The sequence below is a fragment of the Phoxinus phoxinus genome (assembly GCF_949152265.1).
Source record: "Phoxinus phoxinus genome assembly, chromosome: 22".
NCBI classification, from domain to species: domain Eukaryota; kingdom Metazoa; phylum Chordata; class Actinopteri; order Cypriniformes; family Leuciscidae; genus Phoxinus; species Phoxinus phoxinus.
In genome coordinates, this window is record NC_136897.1 from 14410364 (window position 1) to 14434955 (window position 24592).

Consider the following 24592-nt stretch of genomic DNA (forward strand, 5'->3'; position numbering starts at 1 on the left):
TTTTGCTGAATAAACACAACCACAGTGTAAGTTGGCAGGGTAGTAAGAAATGGTATGTGCAGACAGATTTTTGCATTTTTCATATGTTAGAGCACATCATCAGCATAATATGATATGAATCTGCCTGCAGAGGAAAACCATCAGACAGGAAACCATCTGTGTTTGTTAACCAGACTGACCTTCTCTAAACCGCAACCAACACTCTAATAATTGATTAATCAGCAATAAGTATTAAATAATATATAGTTTTTTAAAATATAATATATATATATATATATATATTAGGTGAGAAATATTAATATCTGTCTAGGGACAGCAGATGTACAATTTCCTTTTGGCTAATTTTGGCACACTGTACATTAATTTATGTATTATTAGAGTGAATTGTCCCTGTTAAATAAACCTCAAATAAATAAATAAAATAAATAAGTAACATATTCAATCTGAATTTTCTGTTAAACTGTTTTATAGAGTTTTTAAACCAATACAGATACTTAAACCAGTCTGGGATGTGAATTTCAAAAGGACATGCTAGTGAGCTATCAGCATATAATCAGCATTTATTTTCAAAAGCATGTTTATATTGTATATTCATCTGGTTTAGGTATATGAGCAGAGGATTTAAAGGGCATCAAAAAAGGAACAAATCTGTGGGCCCTATTTGAAGGATCTAAGCGCATGGTCTAAAGCGCACGACGCAAGTGCACTTAGGGCGTGTCCGAATCCACTTTTGCTAGTTTAACAACGGGGCATGGTCTAAAAGGGTTGTCCCTATTCTCTAAATGTGTAATGGGTGTGTTTTGGGCGTAACATGCAATAAACCAATCAGAGTCTCATCTCCCATTCCCTTTAAAAGTCCGTTGCACTCACACCATGGCGGATTCGCTATTTACATGGCGGAGTTTGCAATCGGAAAGACTGAACACTTCTCCAGAGAGGAAACGGATCTGCTCATGCACGAGGTTAAAGTGCGCAAGCAGACCATCTATGGGACAAGCCGGATTCCACCATATCTTTATGTACACAATAATAATATTTTTACATTGTAATCCTTTTATTTGTAATATTTGACATGTTTGTGTGCTGCTGGGCGTCCCTGTGCACCCACCTATAGGCACAGAATACTAGCGCACTCTTTAAATAACAAAAAGAATATTGAGCCTCAATTTCAGTTTCCTCAAAATAGCACTGCGCCGACAATGCGCCTGAACACACCTAGTTTTCAGACCAGCACGCCCATGGGTGCAAATGCATTTGCTATTTAAACAGCGTGGTGCAAGGTGCAGGACGTACCTGCACATATCTGTGTCGGGCTAAAACTAGCAAGAAACACTTGCGTCGCGCCCAGGGGCGTCGTTTGTGGGGGGGTTGGGGGAGATAACCCCCCAAATATTTAAATCTATGCATTACAATGTTCAAAACAAATCTCTGCCCTTGGTTGCGCCTGGCGCCGCATTGCGTCGAGGCTATGACTGGGACCTGTCTCTTTAATGTTTGCTTTTTTTCTTTTCATTCAACAAAATTGGATGGTGACCAAATGCATCATAAAAGAAGTCCATTTGCTATATTATAAGTTTTCTGAAGCCATATAAAAAGTTTTAGGTTATTATTCACCGAAAATCTTGCTTGATAGCTGTGCTCACCATTCACTTGAGAGCAGCTTGGACATTCTGTTAAACATCTCCTTTTGTGTTCCACAAGGAAGAAAGATACACAGTTTGCAAAAGACTAAATGATGATGACTAACTGATTAAATGATGAAAGAATTTACAATTTTGTGGGGAACTAGCATTTAAAAAATTGCTTAATCATATATTTGTCAAGGATCACTAAATTATTTTGGTGATTTTAGTGTTTTTCAGTCACAGAGCTTAGTGTTATAAGTACAGAGGTTGGACAATGAAACTAAAACTGTTTTAGACGACAATAATTTATTAGAATGTTGTAGGGCCTTTTTTTTTTTTTTTGCGGCTGCAGCAACAGTTCATCTTCGGAATAACAGATACAAGTTCTTCACAGTGGCCAGAGGGATTATAAGCTATTCCTCTTCCAGAACAGTCGCCAGATCTCTATGTGATGGTGGTGGAGGAATACGTTTTCTGACTTGCTCTTCCAAGATACCCCAAAGTGGCTGATACATGGCACCTTCTTTAGTGTACTGTACATGGTCCTCCAGAATGGTTCAGTAGTCTTTGGCAGTGATATGCAGCCCAAACCATCACTAATCCACCTGTGCTTCACTCTGGACACTCAAAAGTCTGGGTGTTAAGCCTCTTTGGGGCTTCTCCACAGTGTATGTTGATTCATCAGAGAACAATACGTTTCACATTGTCTATAGCCCAAGATTAGCACTGTTGGCACCAATGAAACCAACATTTGGCATTGGCACAAGTGACCAAAGTTATGAACCGAGACGCGCACCAACAATTTGTCCTCTTTTGAACTCTGATATGTCCCCCATTATGTTCTGTGGATTTTAATATTACTCTGCTAATTCAAGCTTCACACTCTGCTCTTACTGATGGGATGTAAAATCAGTAAAGGTTGCCGCATATATTCCTCCAACACTATATTGGCCAGTCAGTGTTTCAGTTTCATTGTCCAACCCCTGTGTATCACATAAGCGCTTCTGTATTGTAATTATAAGTCTCCAGTGGCTAGTGTGTGCATGTGTTTCCTGCTTTACTCTTCATTAAATCTGGAGTGAAAGAGGATGTCATGGGCACAGGCAGGACGGAAAACACAGAAATGATAGTCATGTAATTCCTCCACTCGGCCTCAGCAGATCCGCATGCGTGTGAGAGGAAGGGCCTTCCGCTTTCCACTTAATGACATAGTCGTGCAGACGGGCCGTCATCCCATGCTGCTGTAATTGGACTGGGGGGGGGGGACAAAGTGTCCTAACCCCTACGCTGTTCCACCAGCCCAACACGACAACTAATCACCTAGCAATTTGCATGGAGAGCTTCGCAAATCAGCCTAAATAACGCCGCACCAGTCTGAGAGATGAGTTTTTAATCTCTGCGAGATGAGATACTGACCCGAGTGTTTTCTCTCTCCCCCCCCCCCCTCCTATTTTCTTCTTCTTCATCTTTCAGGTTTTCATTTGCGCTCTCTTCTCATTTTTGCAATGGACTGCTGAATAAATGTGCAGAGGCAGGAGTCTCATCCCGGGGAAAAACAGGCCTCTTAAAAAAAATGAAAACGAAGAAGCCACACTTGTCCCTGTGAATAAGTCTCCTCTAAAATGCAATCAAAGTGATGACAGATATTTTAGCAGGAGGGAAATATTCTAGTTGAGCCTTTTCAGATGATCAGACAGTTATTCATCTCTCATTGCCCCTGCTTGACCCGTGTAATGGAGAATTTTACAACTGGAAGTGTCTGAAATATCTAGTGGATGTAAGTAATGAGAGCGTTTAGGGGGAATGGCTGCCGTGAGATCTATCTGAGGGCCATGGATCAGGACTAGGCGGAAGGGTTACGAGACGCACCTGTCCGACGCGGCTGTTGGATTACAGCGGGAAAGTTTTCAACGGAAAGTTTCTGGAAGAGTTCTTGAGGCACTTCATAGACTTTATTATCAGGACAACATTTAATATGCAAGTGCGAGCCCGCATTCATCTGCAATGTACTCCAAAAGTCTGAGGACACTTTCAAAATGCTTGTTTGGCCTTTTTCTAATTGTATTAGAAATTAGCATAATGGAGTGACGAGTTGAATTGAAAAAATAAAATACGTTGTATTGACTTTGTCTATGTTGTGTATATTCTTTAGAATAGAAACAAAACACTTTACTGATTTAGGTGTTATTGCCACCTTGAAAACTGTTATTGTAAAAACCTGTATTTTTTCCATCCATCCATCATCCATCTATCATCTATCATCCATCCTCCAATCCATCCATCCAACCATCCATCCATCCATCCATCCATCCATCAATCATATCATCCATCGATCAATCCATCGATCAATCCATCGATCAATCCATGATCGATCAATCCATCGATCAATCCATCGATCAATCCATCCATCCACCCATCGACCCATCCATCCATCCATCCATCCATCCATCCATCCATCCATCCATCCATCCATTCATCCATCCATCCATCCACCCATCGACCCATCCATCCATCCATCCATCCATCCATCCATCCATCCATCCATCCATCCATCCATCCATCCATCCATCCATCCATCCATCCATCCATCCATCCATCCATCCGAATGTATGTATTTATCACATGATTTCCCTTCAGTATTTTTATCCATATTTTCTTTGAATTGTTTCCTGTTTTCTTATTTTATTAGGTTTTGTAACTTTGGCTCTAGAAATATACTATATAAACAAAACAAACTTTATTATTATTATTATTATTATTATTATTATTGTATACACTGTAGTAGTTTATCTATTATATACTGTAATAGAATAAAGGAAATCTATATAAATATATTTATTTATATAGTTCTAGAAACTTGGGTGTAACTTTCTTTTTGATAATAACAATAATAATTACTAGCATTATTAATGCAGAAAGATACATGGTTATCTGTAACTTGGGTTAAGGTGCTATATAAATATTAAATACAACACTTTACAATAAGGTTTAATTTGTTAACATTAGTTAACATGAACTAACAATGAACAACACTTCTACAGCATTTATTAATCTTTGTTCATGTTAATCTCAGCAATTACTAAAAGCACAAGTTATATCTTAACATGAGTTCATGCACTGTGAACACATTTATTCATCTTTGTTCATGATAATTTCAACATTTACTAATACTTTATTAAAATCTGGTTAACAGTAATTAATGCAGTGTGAACTAACATGAACAGCTTTAATTTTTATTAACAAAGATGAACAAATACAGCAACAAATGTATTGCTCATTTTTAGTTCATGTTAGTTTATACATTAACTAATGAACCTTATTGCAACGTGTTACAAATGCTGCAAAACTATATTGCTCATTGTTGATGTTAGCTAACACATTAACTAATGTTGACGAATGAGACATTATTATAAAGCGTTACCAATAAATGTTTTATTATTTTGATTGCAGAAAAGTTTCCTGGCTTCCTGCAAAGCAATGTTCTACCATTTTGTCTTCTGATGTTTTTGTTTGTCCGAACAGCATTACTCATCACCAATGCGACATTCCAGTTGTGCAGCAGGTGCAAGAGTAGCTTAAAACAACATTCATATTAGTGTAAACCCTCTAGAATAAACAAAACAAAACAAATTCACAAATGCGTTCCTTCTCTTCACAGCGCACATACACACACACATTAAAGAGCAAAGCAGCAGGGAGCTCTCGTCCCGGGCGAGGATGTCAGCCCTCATCACCTTCAGAATTTGTGGAGAGGTGCCGCGCTGTATATGTAGCCTTCATCGTCTCATTACAAACCTGCTTCATCAGACGGCCCAAACCACTGCTGACAGCACACTCTTCCTCCGACCGCACTCAACACACTCGCTACGCCATGCCACACGCTCAGAGCTGTTTTATCCCAATGACATTTGACATGCACAAGCTTTATATATTCCCCTTGAGCAGAAGGGCAGGGAGGAGGAGATTGAAGAAACAATGGGCAAAAAGAGAAAGTCACCTTTGTCCTTTGATTCCACATGAGTGTGTTTGTGACATCTGGGTTTATGCATCACATCTATGATTACAGAATTCAATTGGAATTGTATAAACTGCAAGAAAAAAAGGAGAGAGATCACATCAAAGATACTGATTTACAAATTTCAGAAAATGTATATTTAAAGCATAGGTAAACAATAAGAAAATATGTATTAACTTATTTATAATATTCATAAAAACATTAAATATTATTTGTATAAATATATAAAAGTCAGGACACCCTTATGTTCAATTCCCATAGAGGCAAGCAGATTGCCTCTATGGGAATTTAACATAGGGGTGTCCTGACTTATGCAACCTGTATTGACTTTTGAACATTTATTTATTTACGATACATTATTCATTCACCAAAGAAAATGGGTGTCCTTAAAGGTTGGATTTGTCCTCATTTTTAAAATTAAGGCATTAAGATCAATTTCCAAAAGATATTTTTTTATTCCTCCTTTTAGGCAACTTTAGCATGGGTGTCTTCACTTATGCATAGCACTGTATATGTAAAAAATTATCGTGATTTTAACGGTGAAAGACTGTAAAAATGATACAGTGAAAAACTGTTAATTGGTTAACAGAAAGTTTCCTTACTGTATACGGTAAATAACTGTAATCGATCTAATGGTACATTTAATGTAATTTGACTGTAAAATACAGTTAATTTGCCATTCCCACAATTGCCTGCATGACACTTCACATTTGATGTTACATTTAATGTTGTTAAATTAATGTTTATTGTATTTGTAAAATTTCATGTGTGTTACCATGATGGTGTTTAATGTTTGTGTGAATCACACTGTGCAGCTTCTATATTAACTTTCTTGTGGAAGAGCTGCTTGTGATGAGCTTTGATTGATCATGTGACTCATCACTGCTGTGATTGTTGGTTGTCAGTGTAAGGTACAAAATAGATATTAATACTTCAATAGGTGGGTAAATTAACAGAGTATATCAGATAATGACATATGTTTTATTACTGTAAATGTACAATTAATTTTGCTACCGTATTGTATACGGTAAATTACTGGCAACCACAGCTGCCGGTATTTTCTCCATAAAACTGCAGTGAACCAAAGACAGTCTCAAAAACGCGGTTTCACTGGTCACTGGATGGATGGATGGATGGATGGATGGATGAAATCACTGGTGTTTCTATCGTCACAAACTACCTTGTAACCAATCACGTCAACTTGTGATCATCAACGAGTTGATCTCTGAACTAGTGTGAGTGAGTGGAGACGAGGCTAAATTTGCACTTTTGGACGATGTCTTTATTTTCAATGTCTATGTAGTGTTTTAAAGTCCCCTTGTGGTGAAAATCAAGCTTTTAATGTTGTTTATATGTCTATCTGGTGTTTTTAATATGCTTTAAGACAAACCATGAGCAGATTCATCAGTCAACACCATTGCGGAGTATTTTCTCCTTAAAACTGCAGTTTTTGATTGGCATGGTATTGGATGTCAATGTTCATGTATTTGGCTCTTGACAGAATAGATCTGCTGCTGCTGTTGATTATTGCTGCTGCAGTACAGAGACTTTCTATACAGCCAATACATTCACAGACATTGGTGTGAGCATGTACGACTTAATACAGTGTTATTTAAAAAAAAACTGACACGATACAAAACCATGGTGGCATGAAAAGAGTTTTTACTATTATAAAAATACAGATTTCTGAGCATTAGAGGAACTGAAAGGTGTGAGAACAAACACGAAACACACATCATCGTTGATATCGGTGAATCTGGCCAATCGTGGAACAGCTGTGATGTCATCAGAGCATGTGCAGCCGCTCTGGAGAAGCTTTTCCGGCAGCCGTCTGCACTAGAATCATTCGCGCGGTACTTTGACGCCATGCGTCACTGGCAAAATATCGAACCGGCATGCACTGCTTCATGTTAGCTGTCGATCCATGTGCGCACGGCCGCATGAAGTCGAACACATTGGCTCAAAAAATGCTTCAGGTATTCTTCAGGTATTATAGGCACAGTATAAACCAAATTTTAAAACCAATAGTGATTATCACAAACTTCAACTGTTCAATTAGTTAAACCATTGTATTTTAGTTGAATTCCTCAAGCCACCTGATCTGAATGCATCAGCGTGTCGGCTGTTTTTCCAGTGTGTTTTTGTGTTGGGTGTGTGTTTATGTCATCGCCGCACCTGCTCCAAAGTCCACCAGGACGCTACAACATCTCATTATCGGGCCGTTTTAAACCAAACGCTCCTGCTTTCACTTCTGTTTTAATTAGAGAGGCTTTTTCAGAGGTCACATGAAATGAGCTTTTAATTAGTGTCAGCCATCAGTTGATTTCCTCTTTATTGAAGCCGTCTCTCTGGATACCTCTTTGTAGTTAATTGGATCAGAGAAGCACTCACAAATACACATACAAATCACTGTCAAAAGTTTGCAGGAGAAGAAAGTTTGTCAAACAAAAAGAAACTAACAAATATTTGAAAAGACGGCACGGTTGACTGCCAGCAGTGTATTCAGTCAGCACCTTTGTTGCATCCTCGTTTAATTAATAAAGGGCCATTAAGCGCTCGTTGACAAAGGAGGATAATATACAGCCCCAGCTGGTAAGGGGGGAGGGAATAAATTGAGGGAAAGAGAAAGGAGAGACGACCATTTGGAAGTTTTACAATACAAATGAGGGTATAGAACAAGTACAATCGTGATTGAAACGGTAAGAGCAGGAGTGGCTGAAAAGTCTGACTCTAACTCTGTAAGACACGGACAGATAAAAGAGAGGACTAATGACAAGTGTGGGAGGAGATGTTAGTAAAGCCTCAAGGTGCTTCCCCAAGAAGTTTCGCCTTGGGTAAACTAATAGAATCCTTTATAAGTTGAAAATGGCATCATAGTGATATTTGAATGTTAGGTCCGATTTTAGATTATAAGGTCCAATTCTCACTGTTAACTAACTATTAACTATGAATTTTGCCTCAATAAACTCCTAATTACTGCTTATTAATAGGTAGTTTAGGTATTGGGTAGGATTAAGGGTATATGGTAATGCAGAATAAGGCATTCATATGTGTTTTATAAGTACTAATAAACAGCCAATATCCTAGTAATATGCATGCTAATAAGCAACTAGTTTATAGTGAGAATTGGACCTTAAAATAAAGTGTTACCCGAATGTACCAGTACCAGATTGGCATTGTGATGCTGCTTTTACACTATATGGACAAAATTATTGAGACACCTAACGATTAAACCAACATAGACTGTCACTGCAATCTAAATACATGGAAATTAATATAGAGTTGGTCCCCACTTTGCATCTATAACCGCTTCCATTCTTCTGGGAAGGCTTTCTACAAGATTTGGAGTGTTTCTGTGGGAATTTTTGCCCATTCATCCAGTAGAGCATTTGTGAGGTCAGGCACTGATGTAGGACGAGAAGGCATGGCTTGCAATCTCCGTTTCAGTACATCCCAAAGATGTTTAATGGGATTGAGGTCAGGGCTCTGTGCAGGCCAGTCACCAAACTCATTCAACAATGTCTTTATTGACCTTGCTTTGTGTCATGCTGGCCTTCCCCAAACTGGACCCACAAAGTTAGAAGCATAGCATTGTCCAAATTGTCTTGGTATGCTGAAGCATTAAGATTTCCCTTCACTGGAAGTAAGGTCCTTGCCCAACTCCAAACTTTACAGTTAGCACAATGCAGTCAGGCAGGTAATGTTATCTTGGCATCCGCCAAACCCAGACTATCTGCCAAACAGAGAAGCGTGATTAATCACTCCACAACACATTTCCACTGCTCCAATGTCCAGTGGCGGCGTGCTTTACACCACTTCATCTGATCCTTGGCATTGTACTTGGTGATGTGAGGCTTGCATGCAGCTGCTCGGCCATGGAAACCCATTCCAACCCATGGAAAGCTCCCACCGCACAGTTTTTTGTGCTTATATTAATGCCAGTGGAAGTTTGGAACGCTTCAGCTGTGGAATCAGAAGAGCGTTGATGGCTTTTACACACCATGGGTCTCAGCACTCGGTGATCCCGCTCTGTGACTTTACCTGGTCTTGCGGTTGCTGCTGTTCCTAAACACTTACACTTTCCAATAATACCACTTACAGTTGACCGTGGAATATCTAGCAGGGTTGAAATTTCACTGACTTATTGCAAAGGTGGCATCCTATCAACTACGCTTCAATTCACTGAGCTCTTCAGAACGACCCATGTTTGTGCAATCCAAACTGTATGGCTAGGTGCTTGATTTTTATACCCTTGTGGCAATGGGTCTGATTGAAACACCCCAATTCAATAATTAATAGGTGTGACCCAATACTTTCGTCCATATAGTGTATTTGGTCACATTGGACTTTTACCTCAAGAAATTACCCTCAAAATCCCAAATATGGGCAATTAATCCTAAAACAATATGATTATATTAATATTAGGGCTGTCAAAAGATTAATCGCATCCAAAATAAAAGTTTGTGTTTACATAATATATGTGTGTGTACTGTGTATAATTATTTATATATATAAAAACACACACAATCATGTATATATTAAAGAAAAATTGGTTATATTTATATATAAAATATTTATATATAATATAAATTATATAAATGTATATACAGTATATAAATGCAAATATTTATTAAATATATACATGAATGTGTGTGTATTTATACATAATAATTATACACAGTACACACACATATATTTTGCAAACACAAACTTTTATTTTGGATGCGATTAATCGCGATTAATCTTTTGACAGCCCTAATTAATATTATCCTTATTATTACGTACATAATATATGTTATTAATTCTATTTTATATAACAATATGAATAATAAATTGAATAATAATGAATGAATAAAAATATATGATCTATACTTCATACTGAACAGGTCAAGAGGTCAGACTGACATTTGGAAGCGTTATTGGTAAAATGTTGATTTGCTATATGAATTTGGTCAGAGTTCATCAAATTTGAAGTAAAAGTCTTTTTTCACCCAACAAGTTCTTTCCACCTAATATTCTACATAAAATGCAAAATAATCTAGGTAAAAGGTACAGATTAGGGCTATTTACATACTGTAAACGTTTTGATAGGAAGAAGACATGCCACACAGATGAGGAACAAATAAAGAAATAATGACGGTAATTGCATCTAAGAACTATAATAAAGCTGGAGTAGAGAATTCAAGACTGTGAAATGTATTATTTCAGGCAAAAAAGAAAGAAAAAAAGAAGTGAAATAAATTTTCATTCAAGGAATCAAGTGCGTCACTTTTGTAACTTTTTCCTTTTTCATCCTCCACTAACTCAACCCCTTGTTAAGGAGACAAAGAGTAATTTAAATCGATCTAAAAGTGCTGCAATTACAGAATCCCAGGCTGCAATTCTATAAGAGGGAAATGGATTTCTCTGCCCATCTGTGCTATATGGCCAAACCATGAGACCTGAATATAAAGCACTGACTAGATAACAAAACCAACCACCTGAGAGCGCTTTCGGCCAACATTTTCCCTTCAGCTTTGTTGTAAAACATATCCAGCGTCGTCTTTTATGGCTCGTTGCAATAATGCCGTGCGGAAATCCATAAGACGAGCCTCTTTGTGAAGTTTTACAGTGACAGAAGGCAATCCTTTAGACGACAATACCTCCTAAAAGCTCAAGGACAGCAAGAGGTCAGGAAACTGGCAGACTTATTCCTCAGGCAAGTTTTCTGGAAACTTCTACCTGACCTTGAGAAGTACCCAATGCAACTTCTGCATTAAACTCACACATGAAGAGCTCCGGACGTCCATTTTAGACTCCCACCATAACGCACTGAACTGGCAGCACATAATGAGTGAATAGCCCATGTGTCTGACAAGCCAAATACAACAGCGACACGCCATCTACAAAGCACATTGCTGGTTTATGAACTAATAAATTTGCGGCAGTTACCTCTAAACGACACAATAAATAACCAATATTCCTGAACGGATGACTTGACCTTACTGTCCAGGAAGAAAATTGCGCTTTTCACGAAGAGGCTGGCGATCAGTTTCACGCTAAACTCAAAAGACAGATTCCCAAAGTGGCAATTACCGTTTTGACATCCATTCTGGAGGGGGGGAAAAAAAAGTGACCGAAATACTTTCAAAACTGAACAAATACAAGGGTGTTTAAAGAAAGATGGCTCTTTAATGAGATCAGGATATGGAATAGCTTTCAAACTACAATATGGCAGCTAGCTATTATTATCTGTTGTCTTCACAGACGGTATGGTATCATCTCCGGGGTTGGCGATAGACGATCCTAGCGGTTTTCAGCTCATCTATATTTATATAAGAAAGCGGCACTAATTTTGGTCATTACATTTACCTTGCCCGACACACACACTCACACACACACACTCAATGACCTCTGAATTATACAATGCCGCAGCAAGAGCGTATTCTAACAAGACTCAAACTCCACAGTGTAATCCATCAACACACTCGTATTTGACACGCTGAAGGAAGAGCTTGAAATAGGCAATTATTGAACCATCTCCTCGATTTACACCCATCCGCACTTCACCTTCACATGTAACTTTGTGGATATGTACGCCATGTCATGGCATCACTGGGTCAAAAATCAGCACTTTGCAGGCCGAGTGGGTCGCTCTCGCCATTCCCGCCGCCAATTTGACTTCGAGACTGAAGAGTGAGAAGTGAGCGAGTGAAAGCGAGCAAGAAGACGAGGAGAAAGTGAGACAGAGGTCTGTTGCCCGAGGCACTTGATCTGGTGCGGGTGTCCTCTCGGATCGCCTGACAGATAATCCATTAAATGTTTCACCCCGCTGACAAGGATGGATTTCAGAAAGCGCCGGTGAACGCGCTCTCACACAGTCCAGGAATGTAATTATGGCTAGTGGATTAAAAACATATTTTTCTTAATGATACTCTCATTTGCAGACAATTATTCTAAAGCTCGATCTAAAAAAAAAAAGTAAAGAAAAGAGAAAAAGGTAAAATTTTTTCATTGAAATATTTTATTTTCAATATTGTTGACTCATTTTAAATATACATTAACTTTGAAAATACATTCAGGATTAAAAAAAAGCTATTTATATATTTATCATGGGTGTTTAACTTGTAAAACTTCCTCATGATAGGCACAGTAGAAAAACCACACCACTTTATGTTTATAAAAAAAAAAATCAAATTGAATATACAATATAATCAGGAAACTTACTTCAATATTGCATTTAATGTTAAATAACCAATTGACAGTTAATCTAGAGTTTTACATTTTATACCCATAAAAAAGTCTTATAAACAAGACAAACCATAAACCAGACTGGGACGGTGATATATGGAGATTAGGAAATCAATATCAGATTTGAGATGTATTTCACAGTTCAGTTGTATAAAAACGAGGCTATTCCACCACATGCATTGTTTCATGGTTTACTTAAGGCGATAAATATTAATCTGGAATGCAATTAAGCTATTATTTATCTTAATATTTTAACTTGAAAAAATAAATCCATAATCAATAAAGTAAACTTTCCATAAAAAGGCTTAAAGTAAGGCAATCAATGTTTAAGAGTTATTTATTTAACTATAGAAATGGCTGTGTGCAGCTGACAAAAAAATGCAGGAAAAGATGCCTCGCATTTCCCAAGAAAGTCCTGGATTTGAGAGGATTATAGGGACTGGGAAGAAGGTCTCAAATACAGTTCTGTTCCTGGAAAAACTGGGCAGACTGGTATGTAGCTGTGGTTCAGAAGAGAAGGCAGATGAGAAAAGTTTTCTCTGTGAATGAAGTGTGTAAGGCTGTTGTTTATGTCATGAGGATGCAGGCCACAGCTCTTTCGGTGTGTGTATAATAATGGCATGTTTGTTTTGAGAATGTGTGAATGAATGCATGTATGGTTTTATTTCCTGGCAATGGCAGCGACAGCTTTCCTGGCGGCATCATCGAGGTCAGTGGCAGAGGTGATGGGAAGCCCACTCTCAGACAGGATACGCTTCGCCTCATGAACGTTGGTTCCTGAACATGGAAATATAACAATAGCAAAGACACTCTGGTTAATGGGGATTTTTAAGCCTTCACTTTTATTCTGACACACAGATTCTTATACCATCAAGGATGCACAATAGATTTTAATTAGCATCTTTGTGTGTGTGTATGTGTATGTATGTGATATATATATATATATATATATATATATATATATATATATATATATATATATATATATATATATATATATATATATTGGATATTCATAATATCCACTGTTGGAAATGTAACATTGGACTAATTTCTAATAACAGTTTTTTGCTTGGACATATATTTGAAATGTAAAAATGATTTGTTATAGTTGTAGTATGCATATTATACTTATATAAATATCATATTACTATTTATAGCTAATATTTATTATCCAATTTACCTAATACAGACAAACTTGACCAATTTCTGCCCACACATAAAATAAATTAGATATTAAATATATAAAATATACTCTTTTTTTTGTGTGAGAATCTTTTAGAAAAATTAGTATAGGTCTAACATATAACCTTTATTATAATTAAAATATAAATGATATTATATAAATACAAATAAAAATGAATATAATAAATTATATAATATATAAGTTTGTATAATATCAATATCATTTGCATAATACATAACTTGCCATTAAGATAAACAATACTACATTAAACAAATAGGTAATGCCATATTAAAAAATAATATTACTAAATAAAAATATAGCTTTTTTTGGGAGTATTTTTTAGTTCAGGTCAATAATAGTGCCCATAAGTAAATAAAAAATAAATAAATAATATTATATAAATAGAAATATAAACAATAATAAAACATAAATAAATAAAATAATATAATGTCAGTTGTATAATGACAAACATATCATGAAAAACAAGTCATAGGCCAACATATTATAAAGTAATATTTGCATATATGATGATTATTTGTAGTTTTTAGACAAATTAGGTTAGGTCTATAATATTGACCATAACAATGAAAATATAATATAATATAATAATTATTTAAAAATATATTCTTATGAGTATCAGCCTGAATTTTTATATCAGTGCATAACTATCATAATGTACCATCCGTACAATAAGGCCTAACAAGGAAAATCTTTCTAGACTTAAAGAAACAAAAGTCAGCGGTTTCTCCAAAAACTGTGACGGGCAAGGACTGAGTTTGGGGAGTGTGTCTCTGCTGGTTTGAAGAATCAGTGGTTTCGAAAATGCGTTAGGATCGTTCCATTGGCTAAAAAGGACAGGAAATGTTCCATTGGCTGAATGGTAATAGCGTTGTTCGTTCCATTGGCTGGAAATGCAAGTGCTCCGTTCGCCGGCCGGGGGGACGTGTTGGTGCCAGCTGCAGAGGTCCCGACTGAGCACGCGCTGGATCATTTTGCATGGGCTGCCCTTGCGGTCTCCACAGTGACTCTGAATGTCACTGAACTATGCCCCCCTGACACAGGGCCAGGGCCCGGGGCCAACACAATAAAACAAATCAGAAATCTACTCCACAGGGGTCAAAAGGATGAGGATGGATTGAGAAGGAAAGGAAAAGAGGAAATGTAAGGTGTGAGATGTGAGGACTGACAGACAGAGCGCATGTTGAGCAGCTGCTGATGACAGAGGTGATGATTTCACAGGTGAATGTGCAGCTCCAGGGGGAAAATATCACACTCAGAACAAGAAAGCCTAAAAGATGGATCTCTCTCTCTCGCTCGCTCGCTTTTTTGATTTGTTTTTAAATGTCTGAAAAGATGTGTGAGCAAAAAGGTTGTCTAATAAATTGTATAATGTTTTCCATTACATTCTTAAATTAGCTTTTAAAGTGAAATGTAAAACTTTTAAAAACTTTTTTTTCACTTTATTGTATATTTTAATGTATAACCTATAACCTATATATTTAACTATTCATATACTTATTTAAAAGTTTATTTTTTATTTAACTATTACATATATTATTTATTTTTTATAAACTGTATATATTTAATGCTTTAATTATTCATTCATATACTTTAAACATTACATTTTTATTTAAATATTATACATTTCATTTTAAATTGTTAAACTATCATATTTTAATATTGTATTTAATTACTTATTTAATTTTTTTTTAACTATTATATATTTTATTTTATTTTATGTTTCATTTTATATTTTATTTAATGTTTTAATTATTTAACATTTATTTTTTATTTAACTACTGTATATTTAATTTAAATGTTATTAACTTTTATATTTTAATGTTATTTAATTATTCATATACCTACATGAACTATTATACATTTATTTTATTTTAACTTATTTTGTTTTGTTTTGTTTTATTTTTATAACCAGTTTTATATTTAATGTTTTTTTATTTATTATTCACATACATATTTAAATTGTATTTTTTAAATTATACATTCTATTTAATAATTTATAACTTTGAAATGTATCTTTGATTTTAAACGAAAAACTTTATTTATATATTTACATTTATAAATATACATTTTACTGTATGATTGACTAGAAAATACCAGAAGAAACGGGGGAACGCGGTGAGCCAGGCTCGAACCTGCATCGCCCACATGAGCACCATAGATCTGCTAGATGCTAAACCACGACTCCAAATCCTCATATGAACCATGTGGCAAAAAAAATGTGTTCTCCTGCATATTGGCCTACATATAAATCTGATCATTATTAAACTGGTTCTGGAACTCTACCAGTGCGGAAATATCTTAAATGTTTCAGTATATAGCCTATGTATATTTTTAATGCATCTCTATGGCCATGTATTAGCATCTCTCCACCACGTACACGTCTGTCTGTCTGTGTGTGTGTGTGTGTGTGTGTGTGTGTGTGTTGTTGTTGTCCTGCAGTGTAATTATGATAATACTCGCTCTCTCAGGAGAGAGGATGTTCTAATCAATAGCAGTTTCATGAGGAATTCAATTACCAGCACCACTTAACTACTGATATTTCAGCGCTTTTGTCCGCTCGCACAATAACTCATTTCTAACACGTCTCCCACATTTGGCAGCACAAAACAATCAATTGTATAATTTCATTAGCAGAGGACGAGGGCGAGCAGGGCCGTGTGCTGGGAGGATAGGATATCCGCCGACCGACACTGCTTCACAATGCTGAGTCGTCTAAGGGCAACGAGAGCAAACTTAAACTCATACACACGCACACACACTGAAGTGTTTTATGCTCAGGCTTGCTCTGATCTGCGGCACTTTGATGGCATTGTACGTTTTCTTTAAGCGTCAGTATACATACAGAATAAGTTGTGGATGTGGAAATATCTCTCACACACGTTCTGTACAGTATCTGATCTCAGCTTCTAAGAAGAGCTGACACGCACACAGCTTTGTACTCATTTACAGCCACTAGGTGCTGCTAGAGACCAACTTAACACCAAAACCAAACAGAATGAATCAATATGGAATGGCATATGCCTCTGAACAAAGCGTACATTAGAATGACTAATCTTTAAATGCATACTCATCATGGAGTTTTGAAAGGGATGTTACTGAAAACTACAGAAACGCAGGTTATTCTGACATATACAGCATTATCCTGACCTACTTTTTTGTCAGAATTGATAACAAGAAATGTTTCCTGAGCAGCAAATTAGCATATTACAATGATTTCTGAAGGATCATGTAACACTGAAGACTGGAGTAATCACAGTTTAAAATATATTAATATAAAACAGTTATTTTAAACTGTAATAATATTTCACAATACTACAGTTTTTACTGTATTTTTTTATCCAATATATGCAGCCTTAGTGAGTATTTTTCAAAAACATAAAATCTCACCAAACTATGTAAAAGAAAAAAACACTTAAAAACCATTATTCCAGACTGATATGATTTGCCTTACATTATTGTATGACTTTCAAAATGAGTGACACGCATCATATTTTAGGAGATTTTCATGCAGAAATCATGCTTTTACACACTTTCTCCTCTCAGTAGTAATTCTATGATATTTTGGCACAAACGAGCAATTTACACTAATGAAAAACACTAAACATTTTATATCATATCTAACTACAATTTTAATAATCCTTTATGCATCTACAGTATATGACATACATAGCCCATTAATTAACACATACAGTGCAAAATACAAATATAATATATGCAACGGCCTTTAGGGGAGCAATGCCAATATATCTGTACATGCAAACTGAGGTGATCAACAAAATTATTATATTCAACAATATTCCTGCTTGCCCTGAAAGAGGTCTGTGACTCACAACATCAGATTCAGCACTCAGTTTGAGAATAACAATCATAAAACCAGACAGAGCAGTTCAAGTGCATATAAAAAGATGAGAGAAGGAATATTGATATTAATCAAAATATTTCGATTTCGATGCAATCTGCCCAATGCATTTGAGTAAACTTGGATGGCAACTAGGTTGCACTGTTGGGTTGAACTGAATACTATTGAGTACCACAGATCGAACATGTTGAAGAACAAAATCTAATATCCATAACAGGATGTTCATTGTGTGTCATTGACAGCCTTAGGTGTCTATATGAAGGAGATGATTGTAGAAAAGCTGGAAGAAGAAGAGAGTACGAGTTTCACACACGGTCTTTCTTGGAAAGGTGGGACTTATGGAGAGGCTAGGGTAAGAGAAGGGCCCGAATCAATAGACAGCTAATACAAACTAAACTCCAAGCTGGGAACCATCTTATAGCGATCTGTCAGACATGATCAGCCACAGACAGAGAGACAGAATAGAGGATCGATCTGTAAGCAGCATGCTGCCTCTTACACCCATTACTAAGGGCTTTCAGGCCACTGTGGCTAATTCACTTTTCCAGAGACGGCAGGCGAATGTGAGCCAGTGTTGCTTTAAGGCATTTTCATTTGGATGGAAAATGCTTCGTGAAAATTGTGTGTCAGTAATTACTTTTGCACTGTGTATGATAAGAAGGCTTTTAGCCATTTCATTTAAAGGGGTAGTTCACTCACAATTTTTTTTAAATAAAAATAATATATATTAGGGATGTGGGAGACTAGACGACTAGTTGATTCATTCGATACTGCTGCAAGTTGACTTGTAAATACTAGTCGTGTGTATATATGTATATATATATATATATATATATATATATAATTTATTTTGCACATTTAATGTTTTGCTTTATATTTCTTTTACAAAGGCTTAATTTAAATTACCTTCATGTTAAAGGCAGGGTAGGCGATTTGTTTCAGAAACATTTTTTGATATGCTGGTTGAAAGACTTCACACCCTGAGAGGTCTAAATGTATTTATTTATTTGTATATATATATCTTCTGTAGAAGATTTCGGTCCGAATGCAATGTCCTACCTGCCTGTCAATGTATGTACTTTTAAGACATCACACGTCATCAGTGTGTTTCATGCTATGCAGAGTTAGACAGACGTCAGTCACAGAGCACAGCAACAGCAACCTCCTTTTACAGTTCTTCCAGAACCAAAATAACGAGCTTATGCTGCTTTCACACCATAACTACTGTAGTTAGGAAGAGATCGAAACTCGTGACGTTATATTCGGAGCAGTTCATGATCTGAATTTATGCGTTTCAATGGCAACACTATCAATGCGAAATGAATCCGCAGCAGTCAGGTGATACAGGTCAGTGCTCTGTAAGCTGTTTACGTTCATTATTGTAATGCTATGTGCTTTGAGACACAAGGTAGTTTAATGCCGTTACTCTGCTGTGCGCGTTCATGTGTTTTGAAGGAGGCGTGGCTTCGGAGACGCTCTGAAGGGAGGGTGGGATCGGGTGCTTTCAAAGCTAATTGCTATTGCTAGCCGCTCTGAAAATTGCCTATAATTTCAATGTTACATCTTGAAATGAATATGTTACTTTGAAAAGTGTATAGCAGTAGCAGAAAACTAAATTTGCATGCGTTCGTTTTCTCTGATGCTCGTGGCGGGTCCAGAGAAATGTCCACTCGGAAGATGAGCGAGGTGAGGGAGTACTGCATTTTGAAAGCCTACACAAATTTTTTTTCATTTTCTTCTATGCCATGTCAAAGTGTATACTAACAATTAAGCTTTCTTATAGGCTTGTTATACTACCGGTTATTAGGGACAATACGGTGTGAAACTTTATAGGCTATCGGATTAAAGTAGTAATATTGTGAATGAAACTTATTTGACACTTGAACAGTTTCTATATCAACATCCTAACAGAATACGCTTAAATCATGTATAGTTTTCAGTACACGTCAGGCTTTCCCTGCAATTTTTACGCCCGTCTTGCGTACAAATACTTTTCATATACGAGAAGGTCGCTCAAACCCGGACACGAAAGTGGTTGCAGTGGTGAGGTGTCGAAATCACGTGACCAACTTGAACCCGTTGCGAAATCTGCGTGGAGAAATCTTTCTCCCTCCCACGGAATTCCAGAGCGCCTGGATTTTTCCCTGCGAAAATTCGCCAAACGACGGTAAACGTGCCTGCGCCTTCAGTCAGAAAGTCATTCAGGTTTGAAATGACATGAGTAAATGATGACAGAATGGGTGAACGGTTTCTTTAACCATTTAAACTGTGTTCAATGACGTGTCAGGCAAATTGCCATCAGGTTTGGCCCACATGTGCATTGAAAGTGCAAATATTATCCGAAAATTAAATATAATGCGTATTTAATTTTGCTAAATATCTTCATGCTGCTCTTGTCCTATATTTAAGCGGTCCTCAGAAGGACAGGCTACGGCATGGACAAACGAGGGGCAGAAAACTAATGGAGTGGAGTATATGACTCTCTCTGGTCAAAACGACTCAGCTGTTTTCTGCCAATTATCCTAATGGCCAGATGGGATCAGGCCGGACCCAGTGTCACACGAGCTAGTAGCATTAGCATACACAGGTGAGAGGTCCCGCAATCAACGCCTGGCCCCTCTGCTCCTCTCACAGCCACCAACAACTGCTGTGCCGTGACGCGCTTGCTAACCAACACCAACAAACTCTTCACTTGACAGACATGGCTTATGTAAAAGGGTTTTACTGAGCACATTTGAGAAGTTAAAAGGTAAATTGGAACCTTTGATTCCAAAAAATGGCGAATATTGTTTGGCCACACCCACCTTCGAGCCTGACCACCAGGGGGACCTTGAGCTCCAGTTCTCGGCAGGCCTTGGTGATGCCGTTAGCAATGATGGCACAGTTAACAATCCCTCCGAAGATGTTTACCAAGATGGCCTCCACCTGAATGCGGGAATAGAAGTGAAAAAGATGCTTTATTGAGATAGAAACGTAGCCGTTCTTGGCAAATGCAACATTTAAGAAGATAAAAAAGGCAAGAAAGCAAAACTTTCAGGGTACTGTTAAAAGACGTACGGTTAAATGTATTAAAAATTCATTTGTATTGTACTAAAAATACTCAAATACATTTTAAACGTATTTTTCCCTGGGAAATGTCTATGATTACTGGATAATGTTTTTATTTTGTTTTTATCAATCAACTTCAATGCAAACATTTTAGAGTTTAGGACAACTAGGAAAGTTCATATTCATGCTGAAAGATCATGGAAAATTCATGCAGATTTCTATTATTCATAAAATGATATAACATTTCCAATATTTCCAGGCTTTGCATGACTGGAGAAAACCCAAAGCTCAAGTGAATAAAGAACAGCTGCCAAATCGGCTATTAACACTAGTGTGCTAAAACCTTCATGGGGTTGGAAGAGAGATTTGGGGTGCTTAAGTCCTGAAATGAGCAGCCCACCTAAAGAGACGCTGGATATTTGAGCCTAGCGCGGTATCAGCTGTGCTAACAATGCTATATAATGACCATAATTCCTCAAAAGAAAATAAGCAGATTATACTTCAACACAATAATTTACATAAATGTATAGTAGGAATCAAAGGGATATTAAACAGTGTACACACACACACAGTCATAGAACAGCTCATGATTGTGTTACTCTTACAAGGGAAGAATTCAAATAACTCAATGTCAATTCATTTCAGCCAAATTAGCATGTCAACAGATCAGATTAATTTGGCATGTTTACTCAATCTGTGCTAATCTGTGGGAGCGACTGCTGGCTCCATTCGGTGGTAATGATGTTTACATGTCTGAGGATTAGAGAGATATTGGCTGATTTTATAGAAAAATGCTGTTTCCCACCTTGCCGTCTAATTGTTTATACCGTATATTCGGAATAAGAATTTAGGCGATAGCAATGTCTCCTGAACATTGGGATGCTAATAACTCAATCATCTGAGGCTACGCATCACATATAGCTTGTACTTTGTAATTTCACACTATAACCGCATTATGCAATGTCATTGTAGCTATTTCAAAAGCACTGTGACATTATTAACTGTGTTCATCCAGCATTTTAAGCAGAAATTGTGAAATTAGAAATATAATAATAATGACAAGAATTACTACTAATAATAATAATAATGTATAAAAAAAATGGCATTACGAACTGTGTTCCTGCATTACAAATGGCCATGGAATGTCATAACATTAATGAAAAACATGTAAAAACAATAATGCCATTATGAACTTTATGCTGAATTGATAGACAATTTTTTTTCAGAATAATGAATAATATTAATAATTGGATAAAATAAATAAAATGGAAAAAGTATTTATGCCATTGTGAAGTATGTGTTTATCTTGCATTACAAGTGGTAATGGAATGTATTATTATTATTATTTATAATAATAATAATAATGATGATAATAACAACATGTAAAAAACAATTCCATTATGAACCGTTTATCCTGAATTTTTAGACCAACAAATTCTGTAAAATTATAAATAATAATAATGCATAAAACATTTTATTAGGTTTTTCCTACATGTAGAGTAAAACGTAGTTATTATATTAAATTGTTAACATTATGAACAGTTTATTCTGCATTAAGCAAAAATTGTCAGTAAAATTTTATAATAATAATAACAATACATAAGTCTAATACATACATTTTAATATTTAAATATTATATATATATATATATATATATATATATATATATATATATATATTATATACAATTCATATATAATACATAATAAACAAAACACAAATATACTGTGATGCCTTCAGATATTTAAGACATTATTTTGGATAATTAAATATATTTTGCAGTGGATACAGAAAATACAGAAAGGCTGATTCCCTGCACATACTACTGAACTAGGGAGCAGACTGAGACCCAGCCACACATAGAGAAAAAAGCAAATCCAAATATGATTTAAAACATGAAAAAAACAAATGATCAACCCAAAGTCTGACAGAGAGGAGAGGTGAAAAGAGAGACAGAAATAGAATGAGGCCGAGACTGACAGACAGGCAAGACGCCTCCTCCTCCTCCAACAGGTACAAGCCCACCTGAGCAGCCAGATGGCACATCCACATCTCTACATCCTGAGATATCGCATACAGCTAGTGTCTCATTGTCAACTTGTGATATAAATAAATCCACGGCAAAACAAAAGGAAAAGAAACTGCATCTGGCTTGGGTGTTGCTGACACAATAAAGGGGCGCGTGGTGGCAGAGACTCCAGCGTGTGACCCTGAAACGGCAGACGAGTGTAGGGTCTGTTAGTGGATCTGACAGACTGAGAGAGAAAGTGTCTGTAATGTCCAGCTGCTGATGCTGGGACTGCCAGGCATTTACCGCGACTGCAGAATGTCTACATCTGTTGCGCGTTCCCCATCAATCCCCATCTGAACTGCTGCAGATTACACATTAATGTACAACTAGCAGGATATGGAGAGGAGAAAGCATGACATGTGTACAGACCAGGGCTGTCCCCTAATAGTCCACTAAACGTTAGTCGACTAGAAGAGGCTTAGTCGACCAAACCTGTATTAGTCGGTTAGTGGTAAATACGGTTACAGATATGGCGAGTCAGCATCGACGGATTCATCTTTGCAGCTGAAACGGACTCAGAAAACACTAGTTTATAATAAATCAATAAAATATCTTCTTGCTATTTTTTCCCCGACACATTCAAAATGATTTCTGGTGCTTTGCTGCAAGCTTTATGGGTGCGTGCGCTTTAGCGTGGAATAGGCTTTCCCCGCCATTGACGGAAATGTCCAGCTTTTTGTGTTTTCACTGTTATATGTTAGGGGGCGCTATTACACATCTTCTGAAATAGTACTGAAGAATCTCCTGATCAAAACACATGCAAAGAAGCAGAAACAAGCGATCGCATATGTAATCATATGCATATGTAAAATAGCATGATCATCAACATGAAACCGCATATAAATCAAAACTGCCTAATGTTACTGAATGAAATTTCGAGCTAGGAGGACTGCGAGGCTTGTTGATATACATACATAAAAGTGATATAAATGTTACAAAAGATTTCTATCTTAAATAAATGCTGTTCTTTTTAACTTTTTATTCATAAAATAATACTGAAAAAAGTATCATAGGTTATAGGTTTCCAACATTGATAATAAATCAGCATATTAGAATGATTTCTGAAGGATCATGTGACACTGAAGACCAGAGTAATGATGCTGAAAATTTTGCTTTGCATCACAGGAATAAATTACATTTTAAAGCAAATTAAATTATCAAAAACACTATTTTATATAATATTTCACAATATTAATTTTTTTTTCTGTATTTTTGATCAAATAATGGTTGATGAGCATAAGAGACTTCTTTGAAAACATTACAAAATAGTAGTTACGTTTCACAAACTTTTGAACTGTACTGTGTGTGTGTGTGTGTGTGTGTGTGTGTGTGTGTGTGTGTGTGTGTGTGTGTGTGTGTGTGAGAGTGAGTGTGTATATATATACACAGTAAATATAATGTAAGGTGAATACAAAATATGAATTACAATACATACATACAAAATAATCAACTATGTGATAAATCTACAAGCAAATAAAATTAAGATGAAAAAAAAATAAAAAACTTTAAAAAATAAGTTAACTTAAGACTGAAATAC

General features: G+C 36.4%; 1 protein-coding gene across 1 annotated transcript in view; it reads right to left on the reverse strand.

Annotated features, from left to right (window-relative positions):
- Positions 1-12622: 12622 nt before the first annotated feature.
- suclg2 (succinate-CoA ligase GDP-forming subunit beta) overlaps positions 12623-24592 on the reverse strand; it is a 117429-nt gene continuing 105459 nt past the window's right edge. The window contains exons 10-11 of the mRNA XM_079597266.1: positions 20741-20861; positions 12623-13647 (exon numbers count right to left, since the gene is read on the reverse strand). Coding sequence (XP_079453392.1) covers positions 13532-13647; positions 20741-20861 — 237 coding nt within the window. The 3' untranslated portion in view covers positions 12623-13531. The remainder of the gene's footprint in view (positions 13648-20740; positions 20862-24592) is intronic.